The sequence below is a fragment of the Diadema antillarum genome, unplaced genomic scaffold (assembly GCF_040938485.1).
Source record: "Diadema antillarum isolate AM-2024a unplaced genomic scaffold, OU_Dant_1.0 scf00000038, whole genome shotgun sequence".
In the NCBI taxonomy this organism is placed as follows: domain Eukaryota; kingdom Metazoa; phylum Echinodermata; class Echinoidea; order Diadematoida; family Diadematidae; genus Diadema; species Diadema antillarum.
The window spans coordinates 963,318-981,550 of NW_027270927.1; the positions used below are offsets into that span (position 1 = coordinate 963,318).

The 18,233-nt window shown below is 36.6% G+C and overlaps 1 protein-coding gene across 1 annotated transcript; it reads right to left on the reverse strand.

Moving 5' to 3' along the window:
* Positions 1-6,148: 6,148 nt before the first annotated feature.
* Positions 6,149-16,395, reverse strand: LOC139709595 (acid-sensing ion channel 1C-like). Its single transcript, XM_071621559.1, has 9 exons — positions 16,151-16,395; positions 15,246-15,413; positions 12,034-12,195; positions 11,007-11,134; positions 10,382-10,569; positions 9,547-9,691; positions 7,791-7,938; positions 7,255-7,346; positions 6,149-6,297 (listed from the first exon to the last, which is right to left on the reverse strand). Exons 1-9 carry the CDS (start codon positions 16,393-16,395, stop codon positions 6,149-6,151), a joined length of 1,425 nt encoding a protein of 474 aa, XP_071477660.1.
* Positions 16,396-18,233: the final 1,838 nt, after the last annotated feature.

Genomic DNA, 18,233 nt, shown 5'->3' on the forward strand with positions numbered 1-18,233 from the left:
CAAATACCGTGAATGCGTAAACAATATGACAGGAGTCAGTAGTTTCGTAACACAGGTATCATTAGAAATAATCTTACCTCACGGAAGAGACAGCTGGTTGTATGTTTCTGTCGCCGACTTCTGTTTCATCGTTTACCCCATCTTCCCTCTTTAACCATTTAACTCCTTTAACAGTGTTTAAACCCCCTCCATCTCTAACTTCAGCTTTGCCAATTTGCAATATTATGTACCCTGATCAGCAGCTGATAGTAAGGGTATTTTATTTATTCATTCTTATTCTATTCTTATTGAAACATATTTATTCAGGATAGCTTGATCAGCATGAGCTGTTTTTCATCAAGGTCCTGAGATAAAACATAAAAATACACACAAAAAGTCAATCATTACAATGAATTGTCATCAGTATAAAAATCCAAATCAGCTGCAGTAATTGAAATATTAAATCAAATAGATAGTTAATGATCAACAACATGAAATTCTTATTTTCAAATTTATGACGATAGAAACACACGCACACACACACACACACACACACACACACACTTTTACACAAAAAGGGAGTGAGAGACAGAGCAAAATCTCTATAGTAATAGACAAACATATCGAATCTTTAAACACGTGATGTCACATTGTATTATTTACAACTCTAGCTCTTGGAAGGACGCGAAATCCAGGCGATACAACATATCAAAAGAAATAATTATTCTAACTCTTCAGTTTGTAAAAAAGAGTTATTTGATATTTCATCACAATCAACAGATGAAGATGATGTTAAAAGAATATTGTTGCTTCGCTCTGCAGTTTGTTTGAGGAGGAAAGTTCATAATCTTGATTACGATAACCCAATCTACGTTACTCGCAACGTACATAATTCTGTTTTATTTGTTATTTGCAATTGTTATTCGACATTTGCTGGTGACTACTTAATATCCTTTAAACCCGATGAGAATCATGAATAAATCTTTCATTGTCTTTTCAGAAGTTGCCTCTGAATGAAACATTGTGTGTGTGTGTGTGTGTGTGTGTGTGTGTGCGAATCGATCGTAATTTTGTACAGGCACACGTTGCTCCTTTATCTTTTCTCTTCCGCTTCCATTCGTATATTTTATTAAGTTAGATTTCATTTCATTTCATTTCATTTCATTTCATATTAATACAAGTTCCAATGAAAACTTGCCCGTTTCTGTGTTTCTTTTTTTTATTCATTGCATTACTTTTTCTTTCTTTCTCGAATGAGTGTATTGCTGATTTCTGTTTTATCGCTGTATTTGTCCAGATATTTGTCCAGATTGTTGTGACATCACGCTCTGAATTGATTACGTACATTTTTGTTCAAAATACATGTACTGGTAATTACAAATGATTTTCATGGGAAAATGTAAAAATGAAATCACCCCCCCCCACACACCCTCTTTAGGCAATATTGAAGCTGTGTGTTATACACGTATACATGATTATATTACGCATTATACATTTAATTGTTAATATATCCATTCATTATGCAAGCTCAAGACCCTTAATCAGATCGCTATAGGCTTTTGGCGATCGAGTTATAGTGGTTGCTCTAACATGTCTAAGCAATGCCGAAACTGACTTCGGGACGGATATTGATGTCAAGTGTGATTTCAGATGTCATTTACGAATTACCGATCATGACCGTATTTAATAGTTCACTTTTTGCCAATCTTGAGAGCCCGATAAGAAAAGTTCCATGCATCCTCCGCGCCAAAAGTCAGAATTACGCCGGAAAAATTTGATCAAGACTACTGAACCTTTCCTTTCTCTCCAGTCTCCGCCCCCCCCCCCCCAACCATGACAACCACCATGGTCGCAGAATTCGTGACACAATATCGAAATTCGTAATTTGAAAGTTGAGATACGAATAACGTCGAGCAATGGTCAGGAAATGAGGAGAATGTGCTACCAGCCGTGGTTATCCTCATTAGACGCCAGAGCTTCGGTTTAGTCATTTTCTCTCTCCTGCGTAGCCTCTTCAGTGTTGCAATTCCTCTACCTCTGTCATATTTCAGTAATTCATCAACTCTTTAATTCAATTCACATCCAAAATGAGATATCATTGAGGACTGAGGAGATGGAAATTTGATTTTAATTTTGCCTGGTCGTCTATCAGTGTATATGCAACAAAGAATTTGATGCAGTGCAATGATGAAATTTCAGAATACTAATACTAATAATGATAATAATTGTGAATTTATATTCCTATATAGTTTCTGTGAAGCATTACATACTCAACTGCGCATAACAATATGATATAATCAAAAGAAAAAAAAAACAGATAATAAGAAAAAAGCAACACCATCTAATTCTTAACTGAAGATCATACAATAGGATGAAATTGAAGGACTAATAATTGCATAACCATAATTCATAAAGGATTCCTGATATCTGGGAACCATGCAGATAATGTACTGAACTGTGACTATGAGAAACGTTCCTGAAATGTGTTTTAAGAATATTTTTGAAACTGTCGATTGATAATGTATGTCTAATTGAGGGAGGTTATTCCAAAGTCTTGGTGCAGCACTAACAAACGCACGGTCACCTGAGTTTATTTCCTCTAACTAGTAAGACTGGCATGAGAGAAAAACAAAAGGCACAATGTAGAAATATGTACCAGTAACCCGTGCTCTGGGAAAGAAGGAAAACACTATAGGTATCACTGCTGCACTGTCTGTTGAAAGGTTACAGTTTGTTATTCCAAAGATCAAATATGCCGAAAGTTCGTTATTTTTATAATTACGAAGTTTGGTGCTCCGGAAACTAAATATGGTTCGTAATTCCGAAGTTTCGATAGTACCTATTTTTTGTTTATTTCCGAATGTTGACGATGGTAATAATGATAATGATAATACAATGATAAAAATTACGAAAACATGAAGATGGTAATGATGACAGCGATCATAATAGTCCTCATCATCCCTATCGTTATTTTACCATTATGAAAATACATTTTATTTACCAAGGAAAGCATCAGAAGCGTTATAACTGCTCTTCTTATGATGATCAAATAAACAACTTCTCTGTACACTTGTATTTCTTCCTTTCTCGCAGAATGAAATGTGCCGTTTGACCTAAATTTCAATTGTATTGTGTTGTAATAAAGATTTAAAGAGCTGCCGACAAACATCGGAAACATGATTGCGTCAAACGAAAGCTGTCGACGTAATTCGTTATGGGAGATGTGATATTTCTACCAACGTTATTGATGATTGTCTCGCTGTCGTTTCGTCCTCCAAATTTTGGTCAAAACGGTCGGGATACGAAAGGGCGTCAGTAAAGCTTTTTAGCATCCGGAATCAATGCTTGTATAGGGAGATCTGCGTCTTCTATTGATCGCGAAGCCGATTCGCGTCTGCCAGCCAATGATACCATGCGATGAAACCAATTGCGTTGCCATGGAGACGCCCTATAGAGAAGGTTGTACGACGTCTCGAATGAATGGCGCTACAATACTCGTTTTTATACTTTTGAGAATCACTGGACATAATTGTGAGTGTTTCATGACAAACAAAGCCATCCTTTTGATAACTTTCATTATTCATTCTTATTATTGGAAGTCCATATCAAACTGTTGACTTTATTTATTTCATTTTATGTATTTCCACAAAAAGATTTATACAACATATGTATGTGACGTTTGTTAGGGGACCAACTTAAGTGCATCACTCTAATTTGTAAAAAGGCTCCATTATGATACAAAATAACAATAGATAAAATAAACACACAACAAATAATGCATTATAACAGAGAGAGACAACATAGAAACACAAAAAAAAAATGAAGAAATGTTTGAGGTCTAGAACTGTAATGACGATCCAGACCTGCAACAGTTGACAGTAATTTACTTGTACATTACGTTTGACTATTTCCTTTCGACATTTTACAGTTTCCAAAAGTATTAGAAAACTATTCAAAATCAATGGTCCTTGATAGAATAGTTGTAGGATGTGAATATGGACAAATATTCCAGTGCGTGGTAAGGGTGGGTGATAATAATTCATTTTTTTTTGTATATATATATATATATATATATATCTAAATTGTCATGGCCTGTATTAAAATTCCATTAGCCTACAATTAATGGTCCCATGTAACATCATATATATATATATATATATATATATATATATATAATATATATATATATATATATATATATATATATATATATATATATATGTATATATATATATGATTATAAGAAGATTGAGTCTCAAATACGCCATCTGTAGATCCAACAAGAAGGTTTTTATTCACAAAATTTTCAGCCTGTCTCAGGCCTTCGTCAGTGTAGTGTGTCCTAGTATACACTACACTGACGAAGGCCTGAGGCAGGCTGAAAATTTTGTGAATAAAAACCGTCTTGTTGGATCTACAGATGGCGTATTTGAGACTCATTCTTCTTATAATCATAACATTCGAAGTCCAACACATGGAAAATTCCAAGATGTATATATATATATATATATATATATATATATATGTATAATCTCATTAACAGAACGTGTAACTGACTCTTATTGTAAAATTTGTTACTGTATATTTAATGTAAATTTGATTGCTTGCATCAAATTACGTGATTTTCCAACTTAGAATTAATTTTCGTTACAAGTTATGCTTAATCGGAATTTGATTGGAACACACTGGTGTCATCAGCAATAAGATAATGAAACATATTTGGAGATTACGGCAAATTATAGATATGAGTCCAAAAGAGGAGAAGTCCAAATGTTGACCACTAATGGGATACAGGATACTGCACAACTAACTGCATTGTAATGGGATTGAATACCATCAATGACAAGTGTATTTTGTTCCGATTGTTTAACTAATTTCCAAAGAATTATTTTAGAGCTTCTCCTCATATGCCACAATGAGTTTATTTGTTCATTGAAATGAAATGGTTTCAAAGTCAAAAGCCTTTTGCAAATCAATAGAAGCATCTAATGCAAATTATTTCATTTATATTGCTTGATTTTTTTCATGAATCAATATCAATAAAGCAGTAGCCCCCATCAATAAAATCATATTGATTGTGAAAAGCTCTTTCAATGAAAAAAAACCCGACAACAACTCTATTATACATGCATCGTTCTAACAAAATTTCGAGAATTGTTCATACAAGAATAGGACGATGATTGTTCTTATTGTATTCTTCGGGATCACCATTTTAATATAATCGTCAGTTCAGGTACTAAACCTGTCAATTTACTACAAGTGTACAATCTAATATTTTGGACAGAGTATGGGAAATTATTGGTAATTGAATTATTTTTTTTTGAAACCAGTATGAAACTTACACAATCGAAGCCAGAGGTTGTGTAACATTTCATCATTAACACAATGTCTAGAAGTTCTTAATAAAAAAAAAAAATGAAACACGCACACACACACACACATATACACACAACTGTCAACAGCATTGGCTATACTTCAAGTCATACTTTTGACTATTAAATTCAAATTCATATAGAAAAAAGGAGTAATTTTCTCAGAAAACACCGAAATCATCAAATTGGCCACTTTGACCCAACATGCTATATCGACAGGGCTTCAGATACGGAAAATTTAACCATGTGCCTTTTTGTGATTTTGCAGTGCAGTTTAACAATATTAGGGAGCTTTAGATTTTAGACGCGCGGACGTTCAAAGGAAAAAAACATGGTCTGAGCTTGCGCAGTAGCGCGCGTAAAGTCAATCTATTTTTAGCTTGCGTCGCCTGAGTTGTTTACTACGCGTATTGGGCTATTTTCACGTCCGCACAGTTTGCGACGTAGAGAGCTTCTTCATGCACTGATCATATGGGGGCGCGATTTTATTTTTTATACGTTGCGTCCCAGCGTAATCTAAAGCTACATTTCCACACGACGCAGGGAGAGGAGAACGTCCAGCGCAAGCGTCGGCTCAAACGTCCGCGCGTCAAAATCTAAAGCTCCCTATTGTCCCAGAGGCGGATCCAGGAATGCCATCAAAGAGGGGGCGCCTTTACAAAATTAAAGGGGGGGGGGGGGGGGGGCGCACGCGCCCCACCCCCACCAATTTTTTTCTTAAAAAAAAAATAAATAAAGGGGGGGGGGGGGGGGCGCCCGGTGCACTCCCCCCTGGATCCACCACTGTGTCATGTTTATCATTTCCTCTCTGAGGGTGCAACTTTGTGCCCATGTTTTGGTTTGGACTTCGAGTAGAGATAGGACGAATGGAAGACGAGATCGACGATCTCGAAGAAAGTAAGAATGCTTCCACCGAGCCACAGTCCAAGGGAACCGCCGATGTCGCCTAGAAACGGATACAAAAAGACGAAGAGAAACCATGACCAAAATTACTGAACTCGGAGATCCCCGTTGCCTCCCATTTGAAGGACGATGGAGCGATGAAGCATACATTGCATCTTGTAGCATGCTAATATGACTTGGTAAGAACATGCTAATATCACCACATTCTTTTATCATGTAATATGACTTTCTATTTGAAGGGGTCGGTGCAATATAGTGCTAACCCACACAATAGTCATTTTGAGATAATCGCTGTTGAATGTTTGGAAAGTCCATACATTGTACATTAATAAAACATGAATGCATGCATTTTTTACCATCTTATTGGTTGAATTCAAATATGATATTTTTACGGAGGTTAGAGTTAAGGATAAGGATTATGAAAATGCATGTAACTCAATTTTGACAAAAGTGTGGGTTAGCGCTATATGCACCGACCCCTTCATTTTTATTTTATGTTGAAATGCCACAAATGAGTACAGCCTGTAAATGATAATTACAATATTATTTGTCGTCATCATGATAACAGAAAATTACTCCCTATCAATATTTTATTTATAATGCAACAGGGAAATATATACCTAATGGATGCAGATTGACTATCAAGCTAAAACTGTTCGTTTCCAGTAATAACCAAAAACCACCGTCATTATAATCTGACATTGTAATATCAAAGTAACAATAAAACAAAGCCACATGTACGCCACAACAGCAAGGATTATGAATGTAGCAGTTTGGTATTTTTTTCGTTAACACCATCAATTGACCTGGATATATTGTGCTCACTTAAAATTAGCAATGCTAAAATCATATTGGTAGTTGCGTGTGTTTAGATATCGACGTGTTCGCCATTGGTATAAAGTGTTTATTGCTGTTGCTTATTCTATGCTTCTTCATTATGTTAAAAATTTTGTCTTTTGAGCAGATTGGAGGGGAGGGGGGTAATGTATTCTGTACTCACACAATAAACTGAAGAAATTGTAATCCTTTTTCTGTGTGATTCTCTGCACGGACATTTCCTTGAAGTAGACATTAAGATCGCATATGTTTTCCCTGGAATTAGAGCATTGTGAAAGAAGACGAAATTTGTCACATCAAACCACATCAAACTATCTCAAGAGAGTGAGTGAGGGCATACCACCACCACCACCAACAACAAAAATAATACCAATAACAATGACAATATGGATATTGATAAAGATGATAACAAATCTAATGGCAGCCAGTCAATTCAATTTTACACAGTCGTTCTTTCCAATTTGTTCATAATGAATACTAACCGAGAAAGTAAATTAATAAAGAATACGACATTGAAAGAACAAAGCAAGATAAAAAAAAAACGAACATAGGAATATGATAAACTAGCATGTTGTCAAAAATAACCTCATACTCATTGATGGGAAAATGGCATGGTTCAAAAAAAAAAACCCGAAAGAGAATTTGTTTGTGTGTCTGTGGGTGTGTTTGTGTGTGTGAGTGGCTGATTCTTTTACTTACCTGACATAGCTTTCGTTCAAGCCGTGGAGTCTTTCAAACTTGGAGCTCCAAAATGTGCCAGGGTATTCCGCCTGTGACACGGTCGGGGAGTACGTCCGGAGGAAGCAGTCCGGAGGACAGTCACAAAACTTGTTCCTCACCCAAATATCTGCGTAAACAAAGTTTGCATTTCAAAACGTTAAGCGACATTACAGGTCCAATGCGACTTTTAACAGACAGAGTGGAATCGTATTAACAGCACAGCAGTAGAATTCAAAGTGAAACTAAAATAGGAAATATTTCAGATTTTCTGATAGTTTCATGAAACGTTAGTTGCAATCACAAATAGACATTGGTCAATATGACGATGTCACCGCCTTCCAAATTTTCTTCAGGTTGGAAAAAAGACACATGGTTAATATTTTGCTCAACCGCATATCAACCTTTCCCTTTAAAGAAAATCAGAATTGCTAGGTCTCCACTGCTCAATGATACTTTCCTTCAAAATGATATAGTGTTTCACTACTTTCAAGTGATCTGTAAGAGGAAATGTCTCTCCATGTGCAGTCAGCAGCCTCTCATAATTATAGTATGTGAAGTGTGACAGTAGTGGTGTCAACGTTTTTAGGTGATGTTAGTACAGTACCAGAATCAGTCATTAATCAGTCATTTATTTATATCAGTCCTCTATTCAACAGTCATTATTTAAAATGACTGATTAATTGATTAACCTTCAATTCACATCCGGTTTATGGTCTCCCTTTGACCTTAAGTTGAAGGAGAAACTCTTGGATCTAAAGACGACATGATGGCTGCTGAAGAACTCAGACGAAAATGAATTATTGATAATACATCTATGTAATATGACATATACGGGAAATATTCAAAGTAAACATCTTCTGCAAAAAAAAAAAAAAAGCTTTGCAAAGCCATTACAGTTCAGAATACTGACAAAAACACAATACTCACGCCAGGACGGAATAATGCATGTGAATACATCCCAGGCCGTGCAATGTCTTGCATTACCTTATACAGACAAAACAAACAAACAAACAAACAAACAAACAAACAGACAAATGACAATGATCTAAGAAAAATGTATACATATACCTATACGTATTTACTACTTACTATTCACTATACCGATTGTAATTGTCAGTGTATTTCTTCAAATTCTAATGCAAATAAACAAACAAGAAAGTAACAAAAATAGAATGAGATATTGAGTGTCTGGAATGTTTTGATGATGATACCAATAATTCTTCCATTACTGCTTCTTCTACTGCTACTACTTCTACTACTACTATACTTCTAATGCTGCTGCTACTACTACTGCTACTACTACTACTACTATTACTACTACTTATACTATACTTAATACTTATAATGCTACTACTACTACCTCTACAATGATTCTAACAATCAATGACATTAATGACGACAACAAAGATAATGATATTTGATATTACTGTGTACTGAAAATATGAAAGTTTACGTAAAGGATAGTGTTATTTTTCAAACATTGATCAATTGATAATGTCAATCTAAAATTGCACATAAATGTTTTGCTGGGAAAAAAAAGTTGTCTTGATGCTACAGAGAGTACAAGGGCAAGAGACCTTTTATTGAAGAAAGATGGAAACATCTTCCATCGAAGCATGCACGCATTTCACATTGAGTGGTTGGTGTTGACAAGGATAACACTGCTTTGGCTATTATACGCCTCAATTATATTTAGACAGGAAACTTGAAATATGAAACTACATTTTGACAATACCTTGCATGTGTAGGGCTCTGCATCCGCACTGTTTAAGGTAAAAATCAGTTTCGCACTCTTGGAGGCATGCGTTGTGGGAGTACTCATCGAAATACTTTAAGTTCCGGCTCCCGCACTGTCCGTGTGGAGGAATAAGGTTTGTAGTCTGGATGGAATAAATAGATAAAAAGCAACGGTAACTTAATGATATCAGCAACAGTTCCAACAAAATAATATGGATATGCATTTGTATAGGCTTTCTACAGGTCTGAAATAAACTATCGTACTTGGTTGGAAGTTATCTTCTCGCTGATCGATACATGTAAATGTCACGCAATGTGATCGATATTTATGAAAGGGACTCAAAATCATGAATGCAAAGACTGTCATCTTTATCTGAAATGTTTCGTATTAGTCTTTAATAGTTCTTTATTGTGTTTCTTTTTGTGTTTGCGATGTCACTGCTGTAAAAGTCTCCAGTGAAACGAAATTAATAATCACGTTTTTATTTTGTTTTTCCAACAGATGCCTTCATTAATAACTTTCTTCTTATAATTATTTCTCTTTACAAAATTGTATTTCATGAAACTGGAATCGGCAACACAGTGGCTCGAATTAACTGTGATTTATCCAAACTGCTTAGTACCCCAAGCGAAAGGGGCGTATTACAGGCAAGTCAATAAAAGCTATCTATACATGGTTGATCAAAAGAACAGTCTCCGGACTGAAGTATATGCCGTGCTTAAATAAAGGAATGAAATGAAATAAAATAAAATGGGGGACCACTGAAGTGTATAACCTTTAAGATTTATCATGTCTTCCAATGTTTCGTCTTTTCAAGTCCAATTTTGATTACCTCGGTCACCTCCAAAGCTGTTAATGTCAACCTCCCTGGAGAGATAGCGAAGCCGGAACCCTCTACCAGCGGCAGGCTTCCCCGATCGTACACCAGGACTTGAAAGCCTACGGCTTGGGTGACCTTCGGGTCGTAGAAGTAATCGAACTGCTGCACGTCCAACACGATCTGCAAACCGTGTATTCTTCCTGTTATGAGAAACCATTGGAATTTCAGAGATGAATAGATACACATATAGACAGACAGACAGACAGACAAAATAGATAGAAAGATAGAAAGATAGATAGATAGATAGACTGATAGATAGAAAGATAGATATTGATGGCAGCTTGATAGATAGATAGATACACAGATTCTCCAAGATGTAGAGAATAGGCGGCCAGTACGTCGGTCATCTCAATTATCTCAAAGCTGAAAGAGCGGCGTCATCCAGATTAGGATTCATTTCCCTCGAAACAGAATTAAAGAAATGAAATTGTTTTCAATTTCCAGCGATTATTGTTATGGAAATATGAGAATTTCAGACTTTGGCGCCATTTTGGCTGCCATTATGAATATCTCAAAGCGCTCAAGGATTCAAGAGTTGTATCATCCAGATTCAGGCTATGGCTATAAGGTTTCTCACCTGATGAGAATGTCGTTAAATCGGGGAGACCGTTTTCGTGGTCATTGAACACGAAGCATACACCCCAGTCCGTCATTCTCGTTGTCAGGTTGGCCCAAGAAAGACTCGAGTCTTGATTCCATCTTACTCTTAAACAAACAAACAAACAAACAAACAAACAAACAAACGAACAAACAAACAAAGAAGCAAGCACAAAACAAATAAAACAACAATAAAAAGTGATGTGCAAGATTTCAAAACAATTTCCCGATCCATAATGTCTCAGTATGAAATCTATAATACATAATGATAGCTTTATATCACTTCTCGATGATATCAACAATAACTAGAATGATTGAATGAATTTCATCTACCAGTTCGAAATTGCGAGTCATTTATAAAGAGAGATAGAAAAAAATGGAGTAAAAAAGAACATGAAATGATTATGCATTTAGTATGTCAAACATGTAGATCATGATATTTTTTCTGATATGTTTACAGAATAAACATTGTATTCGTGAGATTTAAAACAAACAATAAGACAGTAAATGTTAACATGAAAGTTAATACCCTGATTTGATCATTACCCCCCCCCCCAAAAAAAAAGGAAATAATAAAGTCTACGATAAGCCTCACAGCTATTTTCATTTCATAACTTCCATTCGACTCTAAAAGGACAACAAGTATACAGTCTTTTACCCGGTAAATGCTCTGTAACGATACCACTCGATTTTATATGTTACGTCGAGCGATATATCGCTGGCCCTTACACCTATCAGTCGCATCCTACTCGCGTGCATGCAAGTTATAAGTAGTCTGAGTGTTCGTGTTCGGGCGATTACCGTTATCGATACAGGGGAACCGACGAGTTTATTAAAGCACAAACAGAAGGTAAATTTCGTAAACGGTAGTGTGTGTGTTTTTTTTACGTTCTCTTCTTAGAAATGATAGCCATGCTATAGGTACTTCATTAGCATGTGTTTTTAAGTAGAAACAGATAATCAAAAGTTTTTCTTGAGCTCGGCAATCCACCTAAACTCGGACTTACGCCAAAATTGAGTCTCTCGGCCGATGTCCATTACGGAGGTACAGATCCGTGATGTTGACAGATTCGAGCATGGATCTGTAAGGTGTGTAGTCCATGTTTGGGTATTCAAACGTGTAGCTCTCAAGAAAGTCACCGAATTCTGTGTGGGCGGTTGCACTGGCTCTGCAGGGTAAAGGAAAAACAAATTTAAGGTAGGCTACTTCATAGTAAGAGCCTTTTAGTTACTAGACATCAGCAAACGGGATTTAACCTTCGACCCGACCTTATCTTTTCTGTCTTTTTAAATGACCCACCTGAGAATCCTTCTCTGACCAAAAGTGCGAGATTAAAAAATTCCTATCCGAGCAAAGTAAAAAAAAAAGTATTTTATTTGAACTGAATGTATTGTGGTTTTAAAGCAGAAATTTATAGAGAATCCAGAAATATGACAAGCTTGATATCTACGCAAAGCTAAGAAGCTAGTTAACAAAACTGGATATCTTTTATACGATGTAACTTTACCCCCAAACTGTTTTTGAGATTGAAAAAACACCCAATTTCCATGACCACGTAGCTTCGTTCGCTACAAGAAATATCGGATTTGAGCGACGTCACCTAATGTGTATGAGCTGATTTGTCGTTCGGCTAATGAGACCCGCTCTGGCAAAACCCGAAACTTCTCGGCAAATGTGATTTCGCGCTACAGCCCGAAAAAGGTCAAAAAATGACCTACCTTAGGGACCAAATTGACATTTTGGTATCACGTTGTAGGGGAAATTTTCTAGTCTCTAATTGATATCAACAACATTTCGAACTACAACCTACAAACTGTGGAATTTTAAAGAGAAAAGTGGGATGTCAATCTCAAATGTTGGCCAAAATCTTACGTCTAAAGACCAAATCACCTTCGCTTACGGCGAAAATGACTGTGTCTTAGATATTCTGTGTTGAACCCTGACACATTTGGTGCCTATAGAAAGCTCTACCTCTGCTTATTCCAAATATGGTCATGGCATGATGTCCTGCTACTCACTTTCATTAATAAATTCGTCTGAAACATGCGTAAGTTTATGCAAATCGTCTCCCAGACGCGTAAACACCCTTGTTGCTTACCAAGACACGTGATCGAAATACGTGTTCACGATTTGTCAACTGCGCCGAGGACCCCCTTGTTTACAAGCAACCTACGTGTTATACTATATATGGGGATCGCTGCAGCAGCGGTGCATGCTTGCATGCAACACGTGTATCGTGACTGTTGCTCAGCACGGAAATGTTGCAGTTTCCCGCTTTGTTAGACTGTTTTTCTTAGCAAGTTGAGATAGAAATTAGAATTTAAGCCAACAAACAAGAGAAAAAGAAGGTCATATTTATCTAACAAACCTTAATCATGCCATTTCGAAGAAGAATCAAGCTGAAATCACGGCATCAAGGAATACCTCTTCACTGCCGATTCTGGTGGTACTGTTGTGCGTACATGTACACCTGATCACGGCAATCGCGAATCTTGAGCTGATTACGGTAGGTTTTGTGCTTTTCAAACGTCGTATTTCCGTAAATTTATGGGTGTAAAAATGATTTCCAATCAATTACAACTGTTTGACTTAGTTATCATCCTTCATGAGTATGTAAGATTACCTCAGCTCTACGTAATTCCCCCACAATGATCGATTTGTTGTGTCAATAATAACAGCAAATTGTGGCTGTACGAAGGAACAGCTGATCACGGCAATCGTGAATCTTGAGCTGACGATATGTTTTGTGCTTGTGTAAAATATGATTCCAGTGAACACAAACAAACAAACAATTTCACGACGTAAATATATAGTTTTGGCTGACGATTTATTCTAAATTGACAACAAATCACAAACCAATTTCCTGAAAAGTGCACACACTTTGCCTATAGATACGTAAATCCCACTGGGTTGCATAAACACGTAGTGACGTCACAGATTTGGCACTTTTCGTAGCCGCATCGACCTTTTTCCAGTGCTCAAATTTGGTCAAAATAAAGATTCTTATATTCAAAGCAGAGACAACTTTATTGCATGATTTATGTCAGAAATTAATCAAAATAACATTAAATGATGGAAAACAGTCAATTTATACGATATTAGTTCCTATAAATTTCTTCTTTAAGTGATGATAATTATCCTTGTAAATTTGAGACTGGCGATCAAGATAATGTTCCAACCACGATTATTTTTTTTGTCATACAATTCTAGGGGAACCTGTTGCAAAGTGGCGAAATCCGAAGATTTTAGAACCTCGTAAGGTAAACACAGTTGAGGTTCAGTCTTGTTTTTAAAGTACTCTTCATTTATTATACAATTTTCGTTTATGGATTAAGCCCTGCACCAAACGATGGCCCACTTGCATGTATGTACATGTATATGAAAATGCATGCGACACCTCGTAAGCGGTTTATTGCCAAAAATGTTTGCTAGTGCCAATATATCACGATAATGAAAGCAACTGCCATCAACATCCAACTCCTTCATTCTGAAACCATCATGATGTTTTCCAAACGACCTTGCTCATACCTTAACACTGCAGTGGTTATAGGCAACCAAACTGTTGCTTGTTGACGAAGTATGCCCTCTATGTTAACCCAAGGAAAGCTATAGTCATTTTTTCCTTCCGATTGACGTGCTAAGTTTCTTAATTCAACTTACCTCTATATTCAGCTTCTACAACAGGAGGTCTGCTCACATGATATGAACACGGGGGAAATCGATTGCTTTTTTGGGAAATTCTTCTCTTCCCGTTAAAATTTTGAATATTGGCTGCTGTTAGCTGCCAAGAAAAGGTGGCGTGTCGAAAGGGAGTGATCTTAATTTTGATGCGATGAAGAGTTCGCACGCAATACGATTAATTATTGTATCTACTGCACGTGTATAATTTAATCCTGTCAAGTTAACCTTTTTCACATGTCTTTAATCGTCTTCGTGTTGTTCGTCACAAATGCATCAACGCCATTATCTTATTGCATAATTATCTTAGTGTGTCGAACTACTGCATTACAAATTTAAGTTGAAAATATCTTTTTTTTTTCTGATACTTATACCGACAAAGATATGACGATAATATTACTTTTGTTTTTCCACTTGCTCTGCTTGAAGACGAAATGAATTTGAAGTAAATCAAGTAACATTTTAACAGTTGATGGTCATCAGACATAAAAGGAGACATAAACTATAAAAGACTGAAATGTCTTATGGAGACAAAGTCACCTGAAAACATTGTAGTTGCATATTGCCACAGAAGGGAACCTATGCTGGGTGACGTAATCGACCGATATATCGACACTTTTGGGATCGCTCTTGAAGTAAAGGGTCCGCTCGACCACTTGATATCCAGTCACGCCCAAACCAAGTGCCACCAACGTCATCCAGAAAATTCTAGAAAACAAGAATGGGATGAAAGGGAGATTTTACGTCATGAGCAATTAACTTTAATTAACACGACACGTAATTTTCAGCTGAATTTAACCGGATCAGTAACAATTTCAACAGATTCAGACAAAAACCCTGATTGAGAATTCTACCACGTACTAATGATACTACTTCTACTACTGCTACTTAAATCACTCCTGATATCATTAGCATTGCCGCCATGTCAAACAACCTTTTTGAAAGGTAACCATGATACTTACAACAAGGGTACATACGATCGTTATTTAGTCGTGTCTGCAAATAAAGAGCTTGCTTCCAAAATGAGTTAAATCCATCATTTTTCAATGGATTTAGCGCCTTTTTGTTGAAAGCTCTTCAAATGTACCACACAAAGTCATATCATCGTCATCATCATCATCATTACAAATTAAGATCGTTGGAGGTTGTCGGAATATTATTACTGTTCTTTAACCCAAGGGATGATAACAAAGGTTAATCTGTCCACTGACTATCAATGATAATTATAATGACAGTAATAGTGATAATGGCGTGTGATAAATCATACTGCTAACAATGGGAATAACAATAGTGATAATGAGAGTATACAACTATTGCAATCATGGTCGATAACAATGGAAAGAGTTAAAATTGCTATGATAATCATCATCGTCGTTAAAGATAGGTCCTACTAGGTTCACCTTAGTCAGTTGTAATTGAAATTGTGGAACATTTTCTTCACTCACCGTCTCCATTTGATTTCGGACGGGCTGAAGGCATATTTCACCCCGGCCACCCCAACAGCTTCGGGCACTGCTCTGTAGAAAACGGCGAACCAGGAAACTTTGTCCCGATATTTTAAGTACGTCAACGGGCGGCTGACAGTGCCGAGGCCTGGGTTACTCCGATCACTCTCAGCAGTCGACTGGTTGTCGTACGGGTACGTCTGGACACCACCACTGCTTTCTACCTCAATTCTATTCACAGGCATTTTTACGCGAGTATTATGTATGCCACCTTTTATTCTACGAATAACCTATTTAGAATGTCCTCCACTAGAATTCTTGCATATAACTTCACGTAAAATCACTTGGAAATCCACTATATTTACAATCAAACAGTCGAAGTTATTCCATTCGTTTATGGTAAAATCTGGCAATTAAGTGAAATACAGTTACCGCTGCCTTTTAAAAGTGCATGCTTACTAGGTGCCTATTAGTCTCAAATTTTGACCATTGTGTCAATTTCAGATTTTTTTTCTAAATCTCTCTCCCCCATCTCGACATCTTTCTCGTGCATTCTCTTTCCCCCCTCATTAACTGTCTTTCCTCAGATTGATATTTACTTGGCCATTATGACCTTCACTGGAAATCCAACCTGATGCTTGTTAATGGCGGAGATTGCCAATTACGCTTTCATTCGCTGAAATGGAGCAAAAATGATTTTGTCATGAGCGACAACTGGACCTAGGGGGAGAGGGTGTGTGTGTTTGTGTGTGTGTTTGATTGTGTTCGTCCGTGAGTGCACGTAGGTGAGTGTGTGTGTGTGTGGTGAGAGAGAGGGAGAGAGAGAGAGAGAGAGAGAGAGAAAGAGAGATATAAAAAGAGAAAAAAACTAGATTACGATGTAGGCTTATAGATAGATATTACCGTAAGTGCCGTCCTCCATCATTACATAGTGTATCATTATTGATGATGATGGGGCAGTCACTAGTTAGAATATTGCAAACCGAAATATCTTTTTACGTCATGCAATCTGCAACAGCTTTCTAACTCTACAGGCAATAACAATTCCCAGTCTGTTGCAGCGATTATCATTGCCATAAATATAGTAATAATTACAATTTTTATCATTTCTATGATGACGATGATGTTAATGATAATGATGACTATGATATTAAGAATAATAATAACAATAATGATAATAATGATACTACTACTACTACTACTAATAATAATAATAATGATGATAATAATAATTATCATTATCATTATTATTGTCATTACCAATTTGAAAGGGAATCGACGACGACTGTCTGTAATACGTATGTTAATAAGCCTCGTAGCTCTGAAAATCTTTTAGTAATTACGTAATTTTGTACTAATAATGGAAAGATGCCTCATTGATATTATTACATTAATGTATTTCTGTGAGTGAAAATATGCTACTGCAGAACGAGCACATCTGCTGAAGTCACCGAGGTCATAGGGAACGGCATCCTGCCCCCCACCTTTCGTGATTATAGCAATCTTAAAAACTAACAAAACAACGACGACGACAACAACAACAACATCAACAACATCAACACTGCAACGCTACTATATTAAGTTACTACTACTAGCTCCTACTAGTTCTTCTTCTACTACTACTACTTCTACTACTACTACTTTTACTACTAGTATTATTACTACTGCCATTTTTACTTCTACTGTGACTGCTGCTGCTGCAGCTGCTTCCTCTACTTCTACTGCTACTACTATGTCTACTACTGCTATGAGGCCTACAGATGCAGCCTAATTAGTACTCATGGTTATTACAAGAATGGAATAATAAGAACTTGACCCCCCAAAAAACAACAACAACACACCAAACAAACAAACCTTAATGTCAGGCAATAGTAGTGTGTGAAAAGAAGTAATGAACCCTACACCCTGTTACCGTGCTGTTGAAAACTTGTTAATATGTAATGTGAAGGCACATTGATGATGATCAGACAGGACAGCGTATAGCTAAACATATACGCCTAAAACTGACATCTTATGTGCACTTCACAGTCGTGACAGTCAACGATGAAACGACGAAACTGAAAATGTGGCCAAGCGCCCTCTT

Bases quoted from the DNA above. Each gene is read 5' to 3' on its own strand.
- LOC139709595 (XM_071621559.1), bottom strand. From the start codon at position 16,395: ATGCCTGTGAATAGAATTGAGGTAGAAAGCAGTGGTGGTGTCCAGACG. The intron at 15,414-16,150 runs GTGAGTGAAGAA...CTTGTTTTCTAG, and splicing joins TCCGAAATCAAATGGAGACG to AATTTTCTGGATGACGTTGG. The intron at 11,135-12,033 runs GTAAGTCCGAGT...TGTTTGTTTAAG, and splicing joins CCGAGAGACTCAATTTTGGC to AGTAAGATGGAATCAAGACT.